This window comes from Oncorhynchus kisutch, linkage group LG21 (assembly GCF_002021735.2).
Source record: "Oncorhynchus kisutch isolate 150728-3 linkage group LG21, Okis_V2, whole genome shotgun sequence".
Classification (NCBI taxonomy): Eukaryota; Metazoa; Chordata; class Actinopteri; order Salmoniformes; family Salmonidae; genus Oncorhynchus; species Oncorhynchus kisutch.
Genome location: NC_034194.2, coordinates 26,305,066 through 26,321,581, shown reverse-complemented (window position 1 = coordinate 26,321,581; position 16,516 = coordinate 26,305,066). Strand labels below are relative to the sequence as shown.

General features: G+C 41.6%; 1 protein-coding gene across 8 annotated transcripts in view; it reads right to left on the bottom strand.

The window, feature by feature from the left end:
* Positions 1 to 16,516, bottom strand: part of LOC109866286 (SAM and SH3 domain-containing protein 1) — a 304,701-nt gene that overhangs the window by 49,952 nt on the left and 238,233 nt on the right. For all 8 annotated transcript variants that reach the window (XM_031800987.1, XM_031800988.1, XM_031800989.1 and 5 more), the window contains exons 3-4: positions 13,027 to 13,077; positions 12,763 to 12,812 (exon numbers count right to left, since the gene is read on the bottom strand). In XM_031800987.1, the coding sequence (XP_031656847.1) occupies positions 12,763 to 12,812; positions 13,027 to 13,077 (101 nt within the window). The remainder of the gene's footprint in view (positions 1 to 12,762; positions 12,813 to 13,026; positions 13,078 to 16,516) is intronic.

The window sequence follows — 16,516 nt, the reverse complement described above, 5'->3', positions numbered from 1 at the left end:
GTTACAGGGTTAATTCCGTGTGGTTACAGGGTTAATTCCGTGTGGTTACAGGGTTAATTCCGTGTGGTTACAGGGTTAATTCCGCGTGGTTACAGGGTTAAAACAGAAACAACTAACATGTTAACAGTTCAGGCATTAATTCCAAGAGGTTTGGTTTTTTTTAAATGATGCAGTATTACCATCAAGTATTCTCAGAGCTTGCTAGCACATTGTGAACTGCTGTAGTGCAGTGGTCTGATCAGCGCACCTTGTCTCCCAGCATCATGAGTTCGTGCCCAGTGCTAGGCAATCATTTTTTATTTATTTTGTGAGAGCAGAGGAAGACATATATCGATGTTCTCCGGACCTTTTCAAACATCTGAAATCAAAGTGTATTTTCAGTGATCTGGCTGCCTCTATGAGAGAAACACTGAGGACAGTCATATGACAGGACACACACACACACACATACACACAAGTGTTCTGACTAACAGGAAATCAAAGCTTCATGCAGGCCACAACATCGCCTCATGAAATCAATGTTATGCTGACTCTTTTCTGATTTTCCAATATGACACTGTTGCCGAAACAAGATTAAAGTCATTCACTGCTCAGTTGGCCAACCAAGCATTATCCCTGGCTGTCCATCAAAGACTAGTAACCTCTGTTGTCCTTTCCTAACGATAGGCCTGTCTCTCGCCACTCTCTCCACAGCCAACTTCGTGTGGTGATCAATAAATCAGAAGAGGAAGTTCCCTATTTGGCCCCTCCATGCGTTGGTGTTAGTTGGAGTGTGCTTTTGTGTCTTGATCACCTCACTCCGAGCCCCTGTGGGCTGTGCATTGTGGGAGCTGTACCCACTTCGTGCCGATGGAGGGATGGAACAGGCAGGCAGGGTGGCATGCTCAGAGGAAGTCCGGGTAATGTTCTGTGGGCCATTGTCCCGATGGGAGAGGTGAGGATAGGACCATAGCAGGACAGGAATAGGTTTGAAAAGAGGGGGAAAGAGTGTCTGTCTGTCCACAATAGCATGCAGTCAATGGGGAGGATAGAGGAGAGACAGGGCGGCACTATTTCTTCATAGAGGAAATGGCAAGCCAGGGGTCACTGAGACTATAAAGGGGGTAGGGGTGTGGGGAGAATGTGCCAGGGAATGAACCATGCCTCCCTTTCAACTTCAAAATAGGTGGTATGGTGAGATGCAAGGGCAGGGGGTGAGGGAGAAAGCTCTGGGGTGAAATGAGCTCTGATGAGGGAATCAGGGGTGAGCAGATGGGGTGAGGGTGAGTACAAGAAACGAGTGCAGAAAGAGAGCTACATTGCTACAGAAAGGGGACCTCCTTCCTCCCTCATTCTTGATGGCATTCTAATAATCAGAGAACGAGTTCACACCCTCCATCTGGTTCCTATCGGCCCCAGTCCCAGCTTCACGTCCTACAGTACAACACTCAGACCAGAATAAATAATAACTCTGGTATGTGGTTCCTCAGCTGCACGTGGGCATCACATGAACAGACCAACTCCAAAGGGGCAGGGGTTTTATAATAGGAATGTATGGGGAGTGGGGACTCTGAACTGAACCTCACTCCCAGTCCCCATAGCCTTTCATCTGTTCAGTCTTTACTACTAAATCACACTCCTCCCAACACAAACAATGCTGCTACATCACTGGTCCCTGGGACAGGGAGACATTTATTTAAATTACAGTCTTAGTGACTACGAGTGTCAGTGATTAATAACACAGCGACTACGACTGTCATAGTGATTAACAACACAATGACTGTGACTGTCATAGTGATTAACAACACAATGACCGTGACTGTCAATGTGATTACCAACACAGTGATTGTCATAGTGATTACCAACAGAGTGACTGTGACTGTCATTGTCACGGGCGTCGTAAGAAGCGGACCAAGGTGCAGCGTGGAGAGCGTTCATTTTCTTTTATCGATATAAAATGTCACCAACAAAACAAAGGAATGACCATGAAGCTTAACAGGGCTATAGTGCCACTAACCAAAGTTAACTACCCACACTGAAAGGAGGGAAAAAGGGCTACCTAAGTATGATTCCCAATCAGAGACAATGATAGACAGCTGTCCCTGATTGAGAACTATACCCGGCCAAAACATAGAAATAAAGAAACATAGAAAACAAAACATAGAATGCCCACATCACACCCTGACCAAACCAACATAGAGACATAAAAGGCTACACAGTGACTGTGACTGTCATAGTGATTATCAATACAGTGACCGGCTGTCATATTGATTACCAACACAGTGACTGTGACTGTCAGTGATTAACAACACAGTGACCGACTGTCATATTGATTACCAACACAGTGACTGTGACTGTCATAGTGATTATCAATACAGTGACTGTGACTGTCAAATTGATTACCAACACGGCGACTGTGACTGTCAGTGATTAACAACACAGTGACCGACTGTCATATTGATTACCAACACAGTGGCGGTGACTGTCATAGTGATTATCAATACAGGGACTGTCATATTGATTACCAACACAGTGACTGTGACAGTCATATTGATTACCAACACAGTGACTGTGACTGTCATATTGATTACCAACACAGTGACTGTGACTGTCATATTGATTACCAACACAGTGACTGTGACTGTCATATTGATTACCAACACAGTGACTGTGACTGTCATATTGATTACCAACACAGTGACTGTGACAGTCATATTGATTACCAACACAGTGACTGTGACTGTCATATTGATTATCATTCCCTTGACTGTGACTGTCATATTGATTACCAACACAGTGACTGTGACTGTCATATTGATTACCAACACAGTGACTGTGACAGTCATATTGATTACCAACACAGTGACTGTGACTGTCATAGTGATGATCAATACAGTGACTGCGACTGTCATATTGATTACCAACACAGTGACTGTGACTGTCATATTGATTACCAACACAGTGACTGTGACTGTCATAGTGATGATCAATACAGTGACTGTGACTGTCATAGTGGTTACCAACACAGTGACTGTGCCTGTCATATTGATTACCAACACAGTGACTGTCATAGTGATTATCAATACAGTGACTGTGACTGGCATAGTGATTACAACACAGTGACTGTGACTCTCATATTGATTAACAACACAGTAACTGTGACTGTAATATTGATTAACAACACAGGATGAGTGTTTGATGACTGGTTCATGAAGTCCTGGGAGGTGGCAGGTCCTAGTGAGTAAGAAATACGAGCGTTTGTATGCACACACACATTCACATGCACGCACGGATGCGCACACCCACTGACACACCCAAGCAGGCACACACACACACGCTTGCATGCACAGACAAGCTGGGGGGACAGGAACCGGTGAGGAGTACTCTGTAGTATGGGTTCTACATGGAACCCAAAAGGGTTCTACCTGGAAACAAAAAGGGTTATACCTATGGGGACAGCCAAAGAACCCTTTAAGGTTCTAGATAGCACCTTTTGTTCTAATAGTGTAGTACCCCACCCATACCCCATCCTGTCCTCTTCTCTAGCATGTTGTAATCGGTCCATCTCCCCCTCCTCTCTACCCCTGTCTCCCCTCCCCTTCTCCAGCTGACACAATGGGAGGAAGGAAGCCTGGAGGGCTGTAGAATGGTGCCTGGGGAGAGGTCATAGGGAGGAAACAGAGAGCAGAGCTTGGCTGGCCTTCCGTCAGTCACAGAGGGACGTGACAGAGAGGAGGGAGTTAGACTTGAGTCACTCTGTGTTACTCAAATAATGGTGTGTGTGTGTTTGTGGTTGTGTCTGTCACCATAGGCACGGGGAAGTGACTGGGCCTAGACTGACTGTAATAAGGTGTCCTCTACTGTCCACTCTTATCCATAACTCCAGTGTAAGAGTCCAGTCAGTCATGTTGTCACAAGCAGCTATCTGGAGATGCTTATCCTTCGCCCTCATAACATCCTTAGCTCTGGACATGATGAAAGGATCAACATATGTAATGGGAAATGATTTGATACATTTGTAACTGTATTTGATTTACTGTGGATATGGAATGATGTGTAATAAACATGATTGCATGTGCAGGAAGACCCAGACAGATGCAATCCCTTGGGGGGAGGACATTTACCACTTCATATTCATCATCTCTAGCACCACCCAAACATTATTAACATACAGCATGTATGTATGTATATTTTGTAGTAAAAGAGATAGAGAAAGATAAGTGTTTCCAATGACATTATCAACCAACTAGTAGACAATTAGTAGGCAATGCCTACTCGTAATTGGTCAAAATCACACAATGCACACCGATGATGTCATTGGAAACACTTACCTTCCTCTATCTTTTTTTATTCCAAAACCATCTTAATATACTGTATGTTGATGTGGGGGTGGTGCTGGAGAAAGAATGGGAAGTTTCCCTTTAAGTACCATGTTTAATTAAGTAGTTACTCTACACTGAGCGTACAAAACATTAGGAACACCGGCTCTTTCCATGATAGACTGACCAGGTGAATCCCGGTGAAAGCTATAATCCCTTATTAATGTTAAATTCACTTCAATCAGTGTAGATTAAGGGAGGGGACAGGCTAAAAAAAATGTATGTTGAGACAAGGATTGTGTATATGTGCCATTCAGAGGGCGCACCGGTTTGAGAAAAAAACATATTTTGTTAGATAAAACTATACTGAATATATTCATATTACCAAATAATTGATTACAACACACTGTTTTACAATTAATGTCTACAGTAGCCTCAACAGCACTCTGTAGGGTAGCACCATGGTGTAGCCGGAAGACAGCTAGTTTACACCCTCTCCTGGGTACCCTCTGGGTACATTGACTAACATTTGAGGAATGAATCTAGTATTGAAAGCATAAGCTCAAGCTAGCTAGCACTGCAGTGCATAAAATGTAATAGTTTTTAAAAATGAAGAAGCGAGAGAGAGAGACACATAGATATATTTAGCTGTATTCGTTTCACTTAGCTAGTGAATACATCTAGCTAGTTTAGCCTACCCAAATACCCAGCTCAAACAGAGAGGGGTGCTATGTTAGCTAGCTGGCTATGGCTATCCAACACAGGAACTCTTCGAAATCAAGGTAAGCTTTTGGTTTTATAAATTTATGGACAGTTGCTTGCTGACTGTACAATGTACTGCATGATTGTAGCGGGTTTACTTACACGTTAGTTCTAGTAGCTATGTTGACTATGACATTACTAACGTTGTTAGCTAATATGGTGACAACGATGTAGCCTGTGTGTAGTGGTTAGCAGTTATAATATGAAGGTTTGGCTTGGAAAGGTTTTTCTGCCTGGTCTGTTAGAGCATTGGGCCAGTAACTGAAAGGTTGCCAGATCAAATCCCTGAGCTGACAAGGTAAACATCTGTCGTTCTTCCCCTGAACAAGGAGGTTAACCCACTGTTCCCTGGTAATCTGTCATTGTAAATTAGAATTTGTTCTTAACTGACTTGCCTAGTTAAATAAAGGTAAAAAACATAGATGATGTGTTGTGCACTGAAATCCACAAGCAAAGGGAAAAGGTGAGAGAGTGCAGATGTGAGAAGGAATTATACAACGAGCCACCTTTTGTAACAATTACAGCTGCAAGTCTATTGGGGTATGTCTCTATAAGCTTGGCACATTTAGCCACTGGGATTTTTGACCATTCTTCAAGGCAAAACTGCTCCAGCTCCTTCAAGTTGGATGGGTTCTGCTGGTGTACAGCAATCTTGAAGTCATACTACAGATTCTCAATTGGATTGAGGTCTGGGCTTTGACTAGGCCATTCCAAGACATTTAAATGTTTGCCCTTAAACCACTCGAGTGTTGCTTTAGCAGTATGCTTAGGGTCATTGTCCTGCTGGAAGGTGAACCTCCGTCCCAGTCTCAAATCCCTGGAAGACTGAAACAGGTTTCCTTCAAGAATTTCCCTGTATTTAGTGCCATCCATCATTACTTAAATTCTGACCAGTTTCCCAGTCCCTGACGATGAAAAACATTGTGTTATGAGGGTGATGAGAGGTGTTGGGTTTGCGCCAGACATTTTAGTCTCATCTGATCAGAGTACTTTCTTCCATATGTTTGGGGAGTCTCCCACATGCCATTTGGAAAACACCAAATGTGTTTGCTTATTTTTTGCTTTAAGCAATGGCTTTTTTTTCTGGCCACTCTTCTGCAAAGCCCAGCTCTGTGGAGTGTACGGCTTAATGTGGTCCTATGGACAGATACATCAATCTCTGCTGTGGAGCTTTGCAGCTCCTTCAGGGTTATCTTTGGTCGCTTTGTTGCCTCTCTGATTAATGCCCTCCTTGCCTGGTCTGGGAGTTTGGTAGGTGGTTCTCTCTTGCCATTTTTTAATGATGGATTTAATGGTGCTCTGTGAGATGTTCAAAGTTTCTGATATGTTTTTATAACCCAACCCTGATCTGTACATCTCCACAGCGTTGTCCCTGACCTGTTTGGGGAGCTCCTTGGTCTTCATGGTGCCACTTTCTTGGTGGTGTCCCTTGCTTAGTGGTGTTGCAGACTATCAGAACAGGTGTATGTATATATACTGAGATCATGTGACAGATCACGTGACACTTAGATTACACACAGGTGGACTTTATTTAACTAATTATGTGACTTCTGAAGGTAATTAGTTGCACCAGGTCTTATTTAGGGGCTTCATAGCAAAGGGGTGAGTACATATGCAGGCACCAATTTTCTTTAAACATTTTTTTACATTTTTGATTTCACTTCACCAATTTTGACTATTTTGTGTATGTCCATTACATGAAATCCAAATAAAATCAATTTAAATGACAGGTTTTAATGCCTGCACAGAGAGACACACACACACACACACACACAGAGAGAGACACACACACATACACACACAGCCGGATGCCAGGAGCTCTGTGGGCTAGCTATGTGTCTTTTTTCCTCGTCAGCACTCTCCCCACAGAGCTGGTGTAGTGTAGTGAGCCACCAACTGTTGACATTATCACTGAGGGAGACAGATATATAATAGACACATCACATGACACAGGAGCTATATCATTATTAGGTCATCTTTTCTCCTAGAGAACTGCTACGTCCTCTCTCTCCTGTCTCTCCATTGACTTTCTCTGGGCTCTAGCGATTCACCGCACTGTTGGCTCCTTGTAAGGACTCCCATTGTTAGAGTGGACGCCCTGCTGTGAGCTTGAGAGGGATGATCGGTGTCTGTGTGTCTCTGTGTGTGTGTGTGTGTGTGTCACTTTCTGTGTGTGTGCGTGCGCGCGTGTGTGTGTGTGTGTGTGTGTGCGTGCGTGTGTGCGTGCATGTATGCGTGTAGTACTGTAGCCAGTGGACTGAGCGCTACCTACTGCGATCTTTCAGGCCCTGTCCCTGACTGCTTCATTACCCTCGTAGAGGTCATTTTAAATTCACTTCACCAATTTGGATTATTTTGTGTATGTCCATTACATGAAATCCAAATAAAAATCCATTCAAATGACAGGTTTTAATGCCACAAAATAGGAAAAATGCCAAGGGGAATGAATACTTTTGCAAGGCACTGTATATGGCTGCTATGTTTGCGTGTGATCAGGGGTGTATTCATTCTGCCAATTCTGTTCAAAAACATTTCTTAAGTGGAATGAAACAGGGATACTTGAATTTGTCCAATACAAACTCTCGTTTGCAGATGTTGGACTAATGACTACACCCTAGATCAGCTAGATGCAGGCAAGTGTGCAAGGTGGTTCTGAATGTGTCACTGTCTGTCACCTTGATTACAACAACAAAGAATCTCGACCTGTGCACCTATGTTGTAAACTTTAATTCATAGGCTAGATCATAGCAACCCCATGATGAGTATAGGGAACATTTGAGTATCATGTAGTAGTCTAAACCTATCGATGTTACAATGAGATGGGTGAACGGAATGTGAATGACAGTCATCCAATATTCTGTAATAGAAACAAGGCCATGGTCATAAAAGGATAATCGTCCTCCCTCATCTTAAACATCACTGACCGTCACTGCAGTGTATAATTAATGATGTGTTGTGACTAAGTACTGATGTTGTTACCTTTGACCTATTTAACTGCCAGTATCAAATGTCTACCAGTGTTGAATGTTTTGGTTAAAGTTTGACGCCAGACTGGATTCGAGGACACATTGATAATGTATCTATGACAGAGTAATTCTGTAGCAGCTGATGTTGAGACTTTCTACAAGCCTCTCAGGCTGGAGTCTCAGGGTGGAAGGTAGCATAGCGGTTAGTGTTGGGTCAGTAACCGAAAGGTTTTCAAAATACCAGAGCCAACAAGGTGAAAAATCTGTTGATGTGCCCTTGAGCAAGGCATTTAACCCTAATTGCTCCAGGGTTGCCGTTGATAATGGCAGACCCTGGCCGTGACCCCACTCTTTGAGGGTGTCTCAGGGATATGCAAAAAACACACTTCCAATTCACGCATGCATATTAATATATACTTGTACATGTGTGAAATAGGACAAATGTAAACACCCTCCAAATTATTATTACTATTTACAAAACATACGGTGTGATTAATATATTCTCAGAGAAGACCCGTTAGACATTTTCTATGCTTCTGTTCTGGAGGTATCTTCCTGAATTCTTATATTAAACTCGATTGATGTTATCAAAGACTGCACTCCTTTTGGTTTACCTGGAAATTCCCATTACAACATGATTCGTGACCCACATATGTGTGTGTGTGTGCGTGTGTATGAGTGCGTGTGTGTCTATACAGTGGGGCAAATAAGTATTTAGTCAGCCACCAATTGTGCAAGTTCTCCTACTTAAAAAGATGAGAGAGGCCTGTAATTTTCATCATAGGTACACTTCAACTATGACAGACAAAATGAGAAAAAAGAATCGAAATCACATTGTAGGATTTTTAATGAATTTATTTGCAAATTATGGTGGAAAATAAGTATTTGGTCAATAAATCCTGTTAAGGCTAGGGCAGAATACTGCCCCCGTTGGTGAAATGCGTGCCCATAGTAAACAGACAAAATATCTGTAAAAAATTGCTAATATATGCATACAATAAATATTATTGAATAGAAAACACTCTAAAGCTTCTAAAACCGTTTAAATTATGTCTGTAAGTAAAGCAGAACTCTCAGGGCACTCATTCTCCCAAACTCTCTCTTGTCATCCAAAAAGTTGGCCCAACTTTGACGTCATCGCCCCCACCCGTCCCAAGCACCTACGGTCCTGGGAACACTTCCTATGCCTTCAGCGCGGTGTCCGCTTTCAATGGGGCTTCTCATTGTGTGAATCGCGCACTCACGAGATTAATGACGTACCGAATCCTTTCGGTCGCGCGAGAATACAGGTTACTCTCACGCGCAATCTGCGCCTGTGCTGTCTTTCTTTCAAGATTGATTAAACAATGCGTGTGTTTCTCTTTGTCCTGAGAATTGCGGTGAAGCTATATAGCATGCTAACGCTGTGTTCTGAACCAAGTTTGACAAGTTTAGTCGACATATAATATGTAATTTCGACGTTTTGGTGCGAACTAACTTTACTTTTTGGCTGCATTTCAACCGAAATATGTCGTGTTTGATAACCGAAAGACACAGACTTCAAGACTAAAGCTGTTTTTGGTAAGTATAAATCCTTCCAGGTCTTCTGATGGAAGAACAGCAAAGGTAAGGGAACATTTATGTGTTAAATTTGGGTTTCTGTGGAGGAGCCAAAATGCTAATTCCTGAGCGCCGACTCACATTATAGCCTAGTGAACGAAATCTGTAAAGTTAAAAATAAATGTAACACAGCTGTTTTATTAAGAAGAAGTGTATCTTTCTAAGTATATGTAGAACATGTATATTTAGTCAACGTTTATGATGTGTATTTCTGTTATCTGGCAGAGTTACCATAATTTCTCCAGGCATTGTTGTAGCATTTTTTAGCCATGACCTTCTATGTAAACCGTGATTTATGGATATAATTAGCATATTATTGAAAAAACCATAAATGTACTGTATAACATGTCCTATTCCTGTCATCTGATGAAGACTTTCAAAAGGTTAGTGAATTATTTTACTTTTAATCCTGCTTTTGTGATTGCATCTATTGTTCTACAAAATGGCTATGTAAATTTGCCTATCTTTGGTGGTGGTTTGACATAAATATGTGCTATGTTTTCGCCGTAAAACATTTTAGAAATCTGACTTGGTGGCTAGATGAACAAGGTGTTTATCTTTCATTTGAGCTATTGGACTTGTTAATGTGTGGAGGTTAAATATTTCTAAGAATATTTTTTGTGTTCTGTGTGCTACTGTGTCAGTTGAGCAGTGGGGGGAGGTGCCCTAGCGGGACGTGTGGTGCCAAGTAGATAACAAAAGTTTATCTCAATACTTTGTTACATACCCTTTGTTGGCAATGACAGAGGTCAAACGTTTTCTGTAAGTCTTCACAAGGTTTTCACTGTTGCTGGTATTTTGGCCCATTCCTCCATGCAGATCTCCTCTAGAGCAGTGATGTTTTGGGGCTGTTGCTGGGCAACACAGACTTTCAACTCCCTCCAAAGATTTTCTATGGGGTTGAGATCTGGAGACTGGCTAGGCCACTCCAGGACCTTGAAATGCTTCTTACGAAGCCACTCCTTCATTGCCCGGGCGGTGTGTTTGGGATCATTGCCATGCTGAAAGACCCTGCCACGTTTCATCTTCAATACCCTTGCTGATGGAAGGAGGTTTTCACTCAAAATCTCACGATACATGGCCCCATTCATTCTTTCCTTTACACGGATCAGTCGTCCTGGTCTCTTTGCAGAAAAACAGCCCCAAAGCATGATGTTTCCACCCCCATGCTTCACAGTAGGTATGGTGTTCTTTGGATGCAACTCAGCATTCTTTGTCCTCCAAACACGACGAGATGAGTTTTTACCAAAAAGTTATATTTTGGTTACATCTGACCATATGACATTCTCCCAATCTTCTTCTGGATCATCCAAATGCTCTCTAGCAAACTTCAGATGGGCCTGGACATGTACTGGCTTAAGCAGGGGGACACGTCTGGCACTGCAGGATTTGAGTCCCTGGCGGCGTAGTGTGTTACTGGCTTTGTTACTTTGGTCCCAGCTCTCTGCAGGTCATTCACTGGGTCCCCCCGAGAGCCCCAGATCGAGGGAGATTTTCAGTGGTCTTGTATGTCTTCCATTTCCTAATAATTGCTCCCACAGTTGATTTCTTCAAACCAAGCTGCTTACCTATTGCAGATTCAGTCTTCCCAGCCTTGTGCAGGTCTACAATTTTGTTTCTGGTGTCCTTTGACAGCTCTTTGGTCTTGGCCATAGTGGAGTTTGGAGTGTGACTGTTTGAGGTTGTGGACAGGTGTCTTTTATACTGATAACAAGTTCAAACAGGTGCCATTAATACAGGTAACGAGTGGAGGACAGAGGAGCCTCTTAACCTCTAGTGTCGAGCAATCCCGTATCCGGGAGCATAATTATAGCCTCAAGCTCATTACCATAACGCAACGTTAACTATTCATGAAAATCGCAAATGAAATGAAATAAATATATTGGCTCACAAGCTTTTTGTTAACAACACTGTCATCTCAGATTTTCAAAATATGCTTTTCAACCATAGCTACACAAGCATTTGTGTAAGAGTATTGATAGCTAGCATATAGCATTAAGCCTAGCATTCAGCAGGCAACATTTTCACAAAAACAAGAAAAGCATTCAAATAAAATCATTTACCTTTGAAGAACTTCGGATATTTTCAATGAGGAGGCTCTCAGTTAGATAGCAAATGTTCCGTTTTTCCAAAAAGATTCCTTGTGTAGGAGAAATCGCTCCGTTTTGTTCATCATGTTTGGCTAAGAAATAAATCTGAAAATGCAGTCTCTACAACGCCGAACTCCATAATATCGACAGAAACATGGCAAACGTTGTTTAGAATCAAGCCTCAAGGTGTTTTTCACATATCTATTCGATGATAAATCATTCGTGCAGCTGTGTTTCTCCTCGAAGCAAACGAAAAATACACGCAGCTGGAGATTACGCAATAATTTCAACGGAGGACACCAAGCGGCCACCTGGTAGATGTAGTCTCTTAAGGTCAATCTTCCAATGATTTGCCTACAAATACGTCACAATGCTGTCGACACCTTGGGGAAACGACAGAAAGTCTAAGCTCATTCGTGACCCATACACAGCCATATAAGGAGACATTGGAACACAGCGCATTCAAAATCTGGGACACTTCCTGTATGACATTTCATCTTGGTTTCGCCTGTATCATTAGTAGTTCTGTGGCACTCACAGACAATATCTTTGCAGTTTCGGAAACGTCAGAGTGTTTTCTTTCCAAAGCTGTCAATTATATGCATAGTCGAGCATCTTTTCGTGACAAAATATCTTGTTTAAAACGGGAATTTTTTTTAATCCATAAATTAAAAGAGCGCCCCCTATATCCAAGAAGTTAAAGAAGAAGTTACAGGTCTGTGAGAGCCATAAATCTTGCTTGTTTGTAGGTGACCAAATACTTATTTTCCACCATAATTTGCAAATAAATTCATTAAAAAATCCTACAATGTGATTTTCTGGATTTTTTTTCTCATTTTGTCTGTCATAGTTGAAGTGTATCTATGATGAAAATTACAGGCCTCTCTCATCTTTTTAAGTGGGAGAACTTGCACAATTGGTGGCTGACTTAATGTATGTGTGTGCGCCACTGTATGTGTGTGCGTGTGTTGATGATATAACCCAGATTCACTGCACTGCACATTCGTCACACATGTAGAGAGAAGTGGGGTTGAACTATAGTCTTACTTTCTCTCTGTCTCTGGAGTGGATACCTCACTGCTGAAACCAAGGGACTCCTGTGGACAGAAGAGATACTGCGTTTAGGCTGGTATTCTGCCATGTAACATTTGTACAGCATTCAGGTTGTGTTACTCAATGTCTAATAGCTCAAATAACATTGATGTAAAAATGTATGTACAAAGTAATGTAACTCTGATGCTGATGTAATGATGTGTAAATGTAACCAAGTATAAATGTTGCGTGACCAATGCAAGGGGAGTTTTGGCTTACCTGAATCTCCGAGCGAAGCTGCAGAGAGGTGGGGCTTGTGTCAACTTTCTCCTGTGAGAGAGGAAGAGAAATAAAGAGAGGGAAAGAGAGAGAGAGAGATCGGAGTTAGAGCAAGGTTATCATTATTGACCAGTGAAGGGAGGGGCGGTGTGAAGTATGAGTTGCTCAGGTAGAGAAAAGAGAATGACGTATCATATCAAGGAGGGTGTATCAACAATCACATACATTGACATTGACTGTGACATTGAACATAGGAACAAATATAACAGTGAGAAGAAAGGAGGAGAGAACAGAGCAGTGTTTGCATTTCTATTTATTAGGCAGCAGCTACTCTTCCTGGGTCCAAACAGATTAAGGCACTTACATTACACATAACACAAAAGATAAAACACTACATCATATAATATTATTACACAACTACATATTTACAATACAACATGTATAATACCACCATACAACGTTATTTCAATGTACGTGTGTGTGTGGAGTGCTAGCGTTTGTGTGTGTATGCATGTGTTTGAACCTGTGTGTGTGGCTTTTTAAAATCTGATTCTACTGCTTGCATCAGTTACCTGATGTGGAATAGAGTTCCATGTAGTCATGCCTCTATGTAGTACTGTGCACCTCCTATAGTCTGTTCTGGACTTAGGGACTGTGAAGAGACCTCTGGTGGCATGTCTTGTGGGGTATGCATGGTTGTCTGAGCTGTGTGCTAGTAGTTTAAACAGACAGCTCAGTACATTCAGCATGTCAACACTTTTTACAAAAACAAGTAGTGATGAAGTCAATCTCTCCTCCAATTTGAGCCATGAGAGATTGACTTCAGATGATTAATGTTAGCTCTCCGTGTACAGTTAAGGGCCAGTCGTGCAGCCCTGTTCTGAGCCAATTGTAATTTTCCAAGTCCTTCCTTGTGGCACCTGACCACACGACTGAACAGTAGTCCAGGTGCGACAAAATTAGGGCCTGTAGGACCTGCCTTGTTAATAGTGTTATAAGGAGGGAGAGCATCGCTTTATTATGGACAGTCTTTTCCCCATCTTAGCTACTGTTGTATCAACATGTTTTGACCATGACAGTTTTACAATCCAGGGATACTCCAAGCAGTTTAGTCACCTCAACTTGCTCAATTTCCACATTATTCATTACAAGATTTAGTTGAGGTTTAGGGTTTAGTGAATGATTTGTCCCAAATATAATGCTTTTAGTTTTTGAAATATTTAAGACTAACTTATTCCTTGCCACCCAATCTGAAACTAACTGCAGCCCTTTGTTAAGTGTTGCAGTCATTTCAGTCACTGTAGTAGCTGACGTGTGTAGTGTTGAGTCATTCGCATACATAGACACACAGGCTTTACTCAAAGCCACTGGCATGTCATTAGTAAAGATTGAAAAAAGTAAGACAGCTGCCCTGGGGAATTCCTGATTCTACTCGGATTATGTTGGAGAGGCTTCCATTAAAGAACACCCTCTGTGTTCTGTTAGACTGGAAACTCTTTATCCACAATATAGCAGGGGGTGTAAAGCCATAACACATACGTTTTTCAAGCAGCAGATTATGATAAAAAATGTCAAAAGCCGCACTGAAGTCTAAAAAGACAGCCCCACAATCTTTTTATCATCAATTTCTCTCAGCCAATCATCAGTCATTTGTGTAAGTGCTGTGCTTGTTGAATGTCCTTCCCTATAATCATGCTGAAAGTCTGTTGTCAATTAGTTTGCTGTAAAATAGCATCGTATCTGGTCAAACACAATTTTTTCAAAAGGTTTACTAAGGTTTGGTAACATGCTGATTGGTTGGCTATTTGAGCCAGTAAAGGGGGCTTTACTATTCTTAGGAAGCGGAATGACTTTTGCTTCTCTCCAGACCTGAGGGCACATAATTCCTAAATTGAAGATATGGCAAATAGGAGTGGCAATATCGTCTGCTATTTTCCTCAGTAATTTTCCATCCAAGTTGTCAGACCCCGGTGGCTTGTCATTGTTGATAGACACAATCATCTTTTCACCTCTTCCAAACACACTCTACGGAATAAAAAATGACAAGGCTTGTCTTTTCATAATTTGACCAGATATACTTGGATGTGTAGTGTTAGCGATTGTTGCTGGCATGTCATGTCTAAGTTTGCTAATCTTGCCAATGAAAAAATCATTAAAGTAGTTGGCAATATCAGTGGGTTTTTTGATGAATGAGACATCTGATTCAATGACTGATGAAGATGAGTTTGTCTTTTTGCCCAAAATCTCATTTGAAGTGTTCCACAGCTTTTTACTAGCATTCTTTATACCATTTATCTGTGTTTCATAGTGTACTTTCTTCTTCTTTTTATTCAGTTTAGTCACATGATTTCTACATTTTCAGTATGTTTGCCAATCGGTTGTGCTGTCAGACTTATTTCCATACCTTTTGCCTCATCCCTCTCAACCATACACTTTTTTTTCAATTCCACATCAATCCAAGGGGATTTAACAGTTTTTACAGTCATTTTCTTAATGCTTGTTAGTAACTGGAATACACAATTTCAGAAATGTACATCATCAACATAAGAATCACTACAAACTTATTGTATGACCTCTGATAAACTATATTAGGCCCAGCCTTTGGAACTTTGGTTTTCCTACATATGGTAACTAAATCCTGATCACTACATCCGATGGATTTGGATTCTGCTTTCAAACTAATTTCTGCAGCGTTAGTAAAGTTGTGATCAACACATGTTGTTGATTTCATTCCTGTGCTGATTGTAAATACCCTGGTAGGTTGATTGACAACCTGAACCAGGTTGCAGGCAGTGGTTACAGTTTGAAGCTTTTCATTGAGTGGGCAGCCTGATGACAGCCAGTCAATATTTAAATCACCCAGAAAGTGTACCTCTCTGTTGATATCACATACATTATCAACCATTTCACACATATTATCCAGATACTGACTGCTAGTACTTGGTGGTCAATAGCAGCTTCCCACCAGAATGAGTTTACATGTATATCGCCACACGTGTGTACATGTACAAGTCTATTCATTCACATGCTATTACTGGCAGCTGAAAACAAAGACCATACCATAAACCTGCCAGACCTGTTTTAACTGAGTCAAGAGACTTAGTTCAGTGATAAGAGAGTTCAGTGAGGTGCTACAGGAATCTTACCTATCCAAATAAACAATAGACGACTTGAATAACTGACCTGACTGTAGAAACACCAGAATGACAACATATAACAGCACCCTAACGCCACCCTCGTATGATACGTAAATCCCTCAGGGACCACCTCATGTTTATGAACACTCTTGAAGTGCTTTGATTACGTATTCAGAGGCATATGCAAGAATGATAATGGGTCAATGGCCCATCCAAACTACAGTGAAAACAGTGGAAAAACCCTGACAGATCTGTGTCACAGTCACCTCTTTGGACCCATAACATGTGGTGAGCTGCTCTGCCTGACATGTGTGTGTGAGTGTGTGCGTGTGTGTGTGCGTGTGCGTGTGTGT